The sequence below is a fragment of the Talpa occidentalis genome, unplaced genomic scaffold (genome assembly GCF_014898055.3).
Source record: "Talpa occidentalis isolate TD23 unplaced genomic scaffold, MPIMG_talOcc4v2.1 talOcc4.12, whole genome shotgun sequence".
NCBI lineage: Eukaryota > Metazoa > Chordata > Mammalia > Eulipotyphla > Talpidae > Talpa > Talpa occidentalis.
In genome coordinates, this window is record NW_023601212.1 from 40,535,094 (window position 1) to 40,544,551 (window position 9,458).

Consider the following 9,458-nt stretch of genomic DNA (forward strand, 5'->3'; position numbering starts at 1 on the left):
TACTAGGGCTCTGGTACTAGGCTGAGGGCTCTTAAATGGAGGGACACGGTCACTATGACTGTCCCTGGTGTTCAAGGCAGAAGGCAAGGACGATGTGGACCAATCTTGGGTGGGTGCTAGGAGGCTGAGGGGAAGAGGTAGCAAGGCCTGCAAGGTGGTGTAGCAGAGGTTTAGGAGATAATGGTGTGTATGACCCCCACTTCTGGGGGTGCACATTCCTCCCATCTGGGGGTGCACATTCCTCCCATCTTCCAGCACTCAAAACCCACAAAGTCGGTCCAACACTGAAGCTTTATCTGGGAGGGCATTTTTACAGGACCCATAATAACCATTCACAGCGGACTGCAGCCACTGTGCAAGTCACAGTGTGAAGCCCCTTCTGGACCCAGGGAGGCCTCAGCCCACAACCCTCCCACTTTCCAGGGCCTCCTGTGAGCTGGTCTAAGGGTCCAGCGGAGTGTCTCTCTGGCGGAAGTCTGAATGTCTATCTGAATTGTTCATTTGGAAGTCTGTCTCGCTGTGTCTGCATGACCGTTGGACATTTCTGTGTGACTATGTGTCTAAGGACACGTGGGAGCTTCTTTTGGAGGCTCCCCAGGTCTATGGGTCAGTCCTCAATCTTTAGGCGGCGGGATCTGTGGTTCTGAGGGGCAGCGTTTCCAGGCAAGTGTCCATCAGAAGGAAAACCACACTCATAGATCGGCTCTTGTTCTATCCTCAGTCCACAGGAAGGTCCAAGTGGCTGGACAGGACTCAAAGGTGACGCTTCAGATGCAAGGCTAGGTGGTCAGAACGTGAAAAAGCACGCGGGCAGAGCTGGCAGCGGAAGGGACGCTGTCCGGTGTGCTTCCGGTAGTGGCGGGTCAGCTCATCTGAGCGCGCGAACCTCCAGCCGCAGCCGTCCCAAGTGCAGGCGTATGGCTTCTCCCCTGCGGGGCAAGGAAGTCTTGAGCACCACTGAGCTCCCACCCCACTCCCCCCAGTCTTGTCCTCCTTTGCGCAGCCTAGGCAGGGACTAGAATAAAGCAAATAAGGGGCCTAGAGTACAAAATGTAAAGAGACACCCACTCTCGGGAGGGGGGAAAGGAGTCTCTCCTCCTCTCTGTGACCCTCACCTTTTCTCAGGTACTAGCATCTTCCTGAAGCTGCCTTCCTCACTTCCTGGGTGTATCCCGTGCACCACTGCTTCCATTATTATTATGCTTGTTTTGCTTGGGCACCCTTCCTGTGTCCTAAAGTCACCCACCCTGTTTTTTGTTTTTTTTTTCTTTTCTGTTTTGTTCTTTTCTTTTTTTGGCCCTGCACCCTGTGTTCCAGTTCCTCTTTTACCCCAGGGAAACTTCTAGCTGCTGCCCACCCCTGGCCTTGGCTCTTAAACTCTGCAATTCACCTTGTGTTAGATGTCTGGTGTGGGAGGATTGCACTCTCCGTGTTACACCTGGCCCCTCCCTACCTGCGACCCTGGACAGGTCTGTCCACCTGGCCCCACCGCTGGTAAGGCCTCGTTCCTCCTCTTCCTGCTTCTCTTCCAGGGCCCTGCCCTGGTCTTTGGATCCTTGGGACCCAGTTTCTCCTAAGCCTACTCTTCTCTGTTTCCCTGCTAGTCACCCTCCCCTCCCGGACCTGCCTATGCTGGTGGGCCCCTGTACTTCTCCATCTTGTAGTCTCACCTCCTGAGTCCAGGTCACACTCCCTGACGTCTGGTGCACCTCAGTACCTAGCAACCTGCTTTAGACACCTTTATACTCCTGGTTACATCTCCTAACTCTGAGCTCCTGGCTTGCCCCAACCCTGAATCCTGTGTCTTTGGGGCCTGTCCCTGGCATTCCAAGGGGGTTTTATCTCGAAGTCTTCCTCTAGTCTAGGGGTAACCTTAGGCCAGTAGCCCGGCTTTCATCTCCTCAGCTGGTGCCTCGCCCAGCTCTTAGCCGCCAGTTCCCCGAAACACTCCCCAATTTCTCTAGGTCTCATCTCCATCCCCACCTACCTTCCACAGCGCTTTAGGTACTTTAGCCCCGCTCCTGGCGTTGCAAGCGTGCCCTCAGCTCGCAGACTCCGTAGCAGTTGAAACCTCAGGTCCGACCCTAGTACAGGGTCTTCCCTTCCAGCCACTCCCCTAACTCGGTTGTCCAGCCCCAAGCCCGGCCTCCAGCTCCGCATTTCGCTCACTCACCGGTGTGCGTGCGCAGATGCGCCTTCAGGTGTGAGCTCTTGGTGTAACTTTTGCCGCAGCCCGGGTGCGTGCAAGTGTGCGCCGCCTGCCGCTTGCGCACGCAGGAGCGCCTGCTGCGCTTGGACGGTGCGACTTCGGCTGTCCCTCCTGGGTCTCCTACGGTCCCCCCGAGTCCCACACCCGTTGTTCCGGGCCCCAGACAACTTAGGAAGGAGGCGGGCGCTGCGGGGTTGGGCGCGGGAGCCCGGAGCCCCCGGAAGAGCTGGAAGTGCCCCTGGTATTGAGGCGACGGGTACAGCGCGGGGTACCCAGACACCAGCCCATAGGGGGCGCTGGGTGCCGCAGGCACCGAAAGCCCGGTCCGCGGGAAGTAACTGCCGGGGGTTCCCACACCCTGTCCCGGGTACACCGGTTGCAGCGGCAGCGCCTTCGGCTCGGGGGTCGGGACCAGGGTTGGACCCACAAAGGCGTCGGGGGCTGAAACTCTTGGGGCTGGGCGCGCCCAGCCTGGGTGTCCCTGGGGACCCAAGAGCCCAGCCACTAGCCCCAGGCCACCAGCATAGGCACCCAGAGTCTCGGGCTGCTGCGGGAATTGTGGCCCCGAGCCTTCTCCCGGGGTCTGGGACGCACCAACCCTCTCTGGGTAGGGGAAGTTGGTGAGGAAGAGATCCAGGTCCCAGGCGGTGGCCTCTTCCCTCTCAACTTCGTCCTGGTCCTCCACAGGTGCATCCTCTGACTCCAGCTTCACGTGGAGGGGCAGCCCGGTGGGGTCGGGGGGGCCAGGACCCAAGTCCTGTGCCTCCTCAGAGCGCCACCACTGCAGGAGGGAGCCAGTAGAGAGAGATTTCAGGGTACCCAGAGTTCCCAGCCCAGAGATGGAGGGTACCAGATGCCCTAATGGGCACAGGTTAGCCAGAGGTTCTGGAAAGGGGTCTTGTTTGCTTGTGTCTCATGTCAGTAGGTCGCTCTCCCTGAACAGTGCCTCCACCCCCACCCCTCAGCTCCTGGGATAGAGGTCTAGTGGGTCTGGCTGGAGACAAGAGATAAGGCTTCTATTATCTGCAGCCACATTCAAGCATGGGGGAAGGGATGGCAGAGTCAAGAATGGAAGACTCGTGGAGGGGCCAACTTTGCCTCAGTTTCCCCCAGAATCTCCTTCCCCATCCCCTCAAAAGATTGAGCCCCAAGATTAATTCCCAGATGTCCCCTAGGCACATTTGCTGTACTCCCCTTAATCTAGGTTTGTCTCACTGAGCCAAGATCCACAAGGGGTTCAGCTCCTAGTCTCATTTTCTATGACAGAAATACCCCCCTACCTCAGACCAAGTCCAGACCCCTGACCTCAGCTGAGGACCCCTGATTCCTGGCCAGGTCTCTGGACAAGATCTGACCACATCTCAGGGCAAGAATGCAGACCTGACCCCCAAGCTGTGACCCCAGCCCAGGACCCCAGCAGCCCACCCTGACCCCGTTTGGCCCCACCTTGAGGAAGTCTTCCTGCGTGTCTGGGAAAGGGCCCAGGGTGGTCAGTGTGCTGATAGAGGGCAAGGCAGTCTCAGCGGCACCCATGGCTGGTGCCCACCCTGGGCCTCAGGCCTCCTCTCCCTCAGCAGCCTCGTGGACTCTGAAGCTCTAATGGCCCCTTGGAAGGCTCCTCTCTGACTTTAGCTGATTGGCTGCAGGCCCTGATAAGGGGTAAGCAAGGCGGGGGTCACTGTTTCTGGGGACTAGACCTCTCTTCTGACAGTTTGGGACTAAAAGAGACTGTGTGTCTAAAGCCAAGTCTAATGTCAGGGGCTGGGGGCTCAGGGATAAGGGGATCAGGGGCTGGGGGTTCAAGAGTTGGGTAAATGAGTTACTGGGTTTGCCAAGGAGAGATTTGAGGACCTGATTTCAGTTAACTTCTTGGAGAAGACATGACAAGCAAAACATGTATGCTGGGAAGGGGCTTGAAGACCCTCTCTTTCCAACCTGGGGAACTTTAGCTCTCCCCTCCCCAATAAAGAGCCGCAACCGTGCTGATGGTGGGACTTGGCACAAACTGCCTGCCAAGCCAAGAATTATCAGACACCCCAGATGTTGGTGGCTGCTATCAGGTAGGAGCCCAAAACAGCCAAAGTTCTGTCCCTGGTGAGTGGGAAGACTAGTGGCTGGGGCTTCATGTTAGGCTGACTTTAATTTTTCTAGATTGTGAGCTCCTAAGGTCTGCACCTAGTGGCATGAGGGGACTTTGCCATCAGCTGAATCTACCAGGGAGCCCCAGGCTGTGCTGCAGGGCACGGGGAAGTGTGGAAGCTGAGGCCGGTGGAACTACACTGTTCCAGTGTAGTGGGTGCTAGGAAGGGGATGTGACCCCCATTCTGTATGAGATGAAACTGTTGGATAGGGCCACAGGACGTACCTGACCCACATAAGACATGTACCACCCTGCTTTTGACCAGGTGCTGCTGGGTTTCTGACTCATGGGGGAGGGAACCAAGATTCTACACCAGGGACCTGCATGTGGTGGCCTGGGAAGCCCCATGTGGGCAACAAGACGCACATCACAGACACAGCTCGTAGTCACTCACACCTGAAATATGTAATTACACAGTGACACGCACCATACAGTACCTGTCCATATAACTGTGTGTCATATAGATCATGCACACACACAATTCCCAGGCACCAAAATACAATCATATGCTATACTGGTTACACAATGCTCTGGCCACACAATCCCTCAGACATAGAATTCATCATCACAGACAGGTGCTAACACAATCACACACAACCATATTGCATGGGAATTCCTGGATATATTGTCACAGAGCTATAGTCTCAGACACAAAAGCCTACTATATGCTGCACACGACCAACACAAACAGAATGCTACAGCCACGAAAGCAGCTATTCATGAGACAGAGATAACTGTGCATAGCTCTGCCACGTATGTGATTGTTTAGTCACACAATTGCACAGCTACCACTACCCTGCCACAGGGGCTATCCAGGCAAACACAGACAATCATACTAACATGAATCAGTACCCTGATAATGAGAGACAGTTTTGTCCAGACATAGACCCATCACACACAATTGGTGTCACACAAAGCCTTCACACAAAGAGAGAAAAAAGTTTGTGCTAGGGCCTCCTTGGTGGCTCACAGTGTTGACACAACCTATGAACCTATCTGCAGCCAATGAAGCACGAGTTCGATCCCCGGCCAGGAAGCTACACACACAGCACAGCAGACCTCTCATGTCTCGTCCACTGCTCCCCTCAGCAGTGTACTTCAGTCAGTCTGCCTGTTCTGTTCCCCACTCTGCCTTGTGAATCCTCTCTCCCCCACACCTCTGGCCGTACCCCAGTTCTTGTATGCATAAATAAATCTTAAAAAAAAAAGTATGTGCCATTGGGGATGGGGGTGGGGAGCAGAGACAAAAAGTAATAGAATAGCCAGTTGACATATCCACCAGAATGCCTATAATAACTATGAAGTATGTACATAATTTACCACTCTCAGGGACCTCCACCAAAGCCCTAGTGCCCAATACCAAACCAACTTCCCTCCTCTATTTTTTCTTCCCTCCCCCTGAACTCCTTAAATAACTGTTACATTTTTCAGAATCTAAATTATTTCTTGGTTTGTTTTATCGGTTTGTCTGCTGTGGTTATTTATATCCCACATATGCATGAAGTAATCTGTTTTTCTGACTTATTTAATTTAGCATTATTACATCAAGATCTATCTGATTTGTCCCAAAGGCATTATTTCATCATTTTTAGTAACTGGGTAGTATTCCATTGAGTATGTACCCACCCATTGCTTTATCCAGTTATCTGACAGTGAACTTTTCCTTTTTTTTTTCTTTTTTTTTTTTAAGATTTATTTTTATTTATACAAGCACTGGGTACAGTCAGAAGCGCGGGAGGGTGAGAGAATTCACCAGAGCCAGAGCGGAGAGCAAAACAGGCAGAGTGACAAAGTACACTGCTGAGGGGAGCAGCGGGCGGCAGGAGAGGTCTGCGCGCCATGTGGGACCCTCCTCCGGTGGCCGGGGAGCAGCCGGGGATCGAACCGGCGCTGCAGAGGCTGCGGGCAGCTTCGCAACCCAGCGTTCAACCGCTGCACCACCGGGGAGACCCCAACTTTTTCTTTTTTTGCATAGAATAATTGGGGTGTAAGCCAGAGGTATGGGGATATTTACTGAAATACACTACTGAGGGGAGCAGCAGTCAAGACAGGAGAGGTCTGCTGCACCATATATGGGTAAGCTCCCTGTCCAGGACCAAACTCAGGCAGTAGCAGTGATAATGCTGAGATTTAATGCCTAGGCCACCAGGGAGGTCCCTGCTCAGTGACCTTTTGAGTTGACTCCATAACTTGACTGTTGTGAATAATGCTACTGTGAACATAGAAGTATATAAAGATTTCAGTGTTAGTGTTTTCAAATTCTCAGAATAAATACTTAGTAGCGCTATTGCTGGATCATATGGGATTTCCATTTTTAATTTCTGAGGAATTTCCATACCCATTTCCAGAGTGTTGGACCAGTTTATATTCCCACCAATGTCAGTGACTATTCCTTTTCCTCCACATCTTCACCTACACTTGTTTACGCAGGCATGAAGTGGTTATCTCACTGTGCTCACTGTGGTTTTGGTTTGCATTTCTCTCTCTCTTTTTTTTTAATAGAGGCATGTTTTATTTATTTGTTTGTTTGTTTTTTGTTTTTTGTTTACACATGCACTGGGTACAGTCAGAAGCTCCGGAGGGTGAGAGAATTCACCAGAGCCAGAGCGGGGCGCAGAGCAGGCAGAAGGACCGAAGTACACTGCTGAGGGGAGCAGCGGGCGGCAGGAGAGGTCTGCGCGCCATGTGGGACCCTCCTCTGGTGGCCGGGGAGCAGCCGGGGATCGAACCGGTGCTGCAGAGGCCGTGGGCAGCTTCGCAACTCAGCGCTCAATCGCTGCGCCACCGGGGAGGCCCTGCATTTCTCTTATAATAAGTAATGCTGAGCATTTTTTCATGTGCGTGTGGACCATCTCTATATTTTCTTTGGAGAAGTATCTATGTAGGTCCATTTTTTTACTGGATTTGATTGGGTGGTTTTGGTTTTTGTTGTTGCTATTGTTGAATTGTATAAATTATGTTTCAGAAACTGACCCTTTGTCAGAACTGTGATGTACAAATATCTCTTTTCTAAATTATAAACTTAAAAAAAAGATTTATTTTTATTTTATTTATGCATACAAGAACTGGGGTTTAGGCCAGAGATGCAGGGGGTGAGAGGATTCACAAGAGACAGAGTGGGGAGCAAAACAGGCAGACTGACTGAAATACACTGCTGAGGGGAGCAGCAGGAGAGACAGGAGAGGTCTGCTGTGCTGTGTGGGTAGCTTCTTGTCTGGGGATTGAACTCAGGCTGCAGAGGCTGGTGATAGCTTCATAACGCTGAGACTTTAATCCCTGTGCCACCAGGGAGACCCATGAATTATACACTTTAAACGGCTCATTTTATGTTATATGAATGAAATATGCTATGTGAATAAAATGATGTGGTTGGAATTTGAGTGGCTTCCTGGAGAGGAAAGTGGTCTCTCTGGAAGAGACATCTGTTTGGTTTAGGAAGAGGCACTAAACAGGTATTTTTGACTCTGAAAGATGAGACAAAGGGCCTCCTTGGTGGCGCAGGGGTTAAAGACAGTGCTATCAAGCTATCTCCAGCCACTGCAGCTGAGTTCGAGCAACCCACATGGCGCAGCAGACCTCTCCTGCCTCACCCGCTGCTTCCCTCAGCAGTGTGTTTCAGTCAGTCTGCCTGTTCTGCTCCCCACTCTGTCTCTGGTGAAGCCTCTCACTCCCATACCTCTGGCCTACACTCCAGTTCTTGTAAATCTTTAAAAAAAAAAAAAGAAAAGAAAGATGAGGCAAAGGCTTAAAAGTCCAGAGAGAAGGGGCATTTGGCTGAAAGGCCAGGCCCTGAGAGCATGTGGCCAAGAAGGATGATGGAACTTCCAGGGTGGCAAAACCTGAACCTCCACCTGAGTTTCCAAGTGTTATCCTCCTGCTGTTATCCTCCTCTGACACCCATGGTCAGAGCAGCTTTGGGGTTCGGTAGGGATGGAAGAAGAGAGGCCACTGCTATTAGGAGGAAGGTGACCAAAAGGAGAGATTTATGAAGAATTTCAGACATTTCAATGGAAGTGATGGACTCACACCTGTTTGATGAAGAGGGTTCAAATCATTTCATTTGGATATTAGGGCCCAGAAGGCCCCAGATGTGGGAGGGCCCAGGGAAACCCAGGTCCTAGGTATGGGGAAACATGGTAGGCCAGTGATCACATTCATACATCACCTCACAGCTACTCCCACCTCTCAGGTGGGAAGACAAGCCCCTGGTTAGGGAGGGGCCTGTTCTGGGAATCAGGAGGTGAGGATCTCTCTCCATGCTCTGCACCTGGCCCATTGTGTCCTTGTGCAGTAAGATTCTGCTTTCTGGGACTACTTTCCCCATCTGGGAAATGGTCAGGTCATGGTAATATGTGACTTTCAGCTAGAGATGGTGAAGTTTGATGGACTTATCTCAAATGCACAACACACAAAAGCTCAGAAAAGTGATTTAGATGAACACAGCCACTCATTCAGACATATGCTCATGTCACATTGAGTCACACAATCACACACTGAGACCAAATCACACTGACATAGAGATACACACAATCACACAGACATGCATGCAAATATTCATATTATCACAACGAGAACAGTCACACACAGAAAGAAATCATCAAAACACAATCATACAGAGTACCGCTCAGACACACCATCTCACAGAATGCCATTAGACAAGCTTGTAATTACACAGACAAGAAACCACAAAGACATTCAGGCACAGGAAGTCACAGATAGTTACACAGGCACAGTCAAGAACCCCAGTCACAGTCACAGTCACAGTCAATTCCACTTACATACCAGATACACAAACACAATCACGCACATAGATAAACAGAATCCTATAGCACACGAATTACACTAATCATACACAGGCGACTAGGTGTGCGTTCTGAAACAGCCTGGCAGGCAGGTTGGGCTGAGGTCGCCTACCGGAGCCTACCTTCACACACACACAGCTCCCTATTAGAGGAAACCTCGCGGTCTGGCCTGGTTTCCTGGATTCATTTTCCTCCAGCCGCAATTTCTTTAACTCTAGAATCCTTCCGCAACGCCCCCTGCAACTGACCAATCAAGAGTGGACCGAGCCCCTGCTTAGGACCAATCATAGAAGGGATACAGCGGACC

General features: G+C 51.6%; 1 protein-coding gene across 1 annotated transcript; it reads right to left on the reverse strand.

Annotated features, from left to right (window-relative positions):
* Positions 1-282: 282 nt before the first annotated feature.
* On the reverse strand, positions 283-9,351 carry KLF1 (KLF transcription factor 1). The gene is made up of 4 exons (XM_037504378.2): positions 9,274-9,351; positions 3,656-3,858; positions 2,174-2,990; positions 283-929 (listed from the first exon to the last, which is right to left on the reverse strand). The coding sequence occupies exons 2-4, from the start codon at positions 3,740-3,742 to the stop codon at positions 754-756; spliced, it is 1,080 nt and encodes a 359-aa protein (XP_037360275.1). The 5' UTR covers positions 3,743-3,858; positions 9,274-9,351; the 3' UTR covers positions 283-753.
* Between the last annotated feature and the right edge of the window lie 107 nt (positions 9,352-9,458).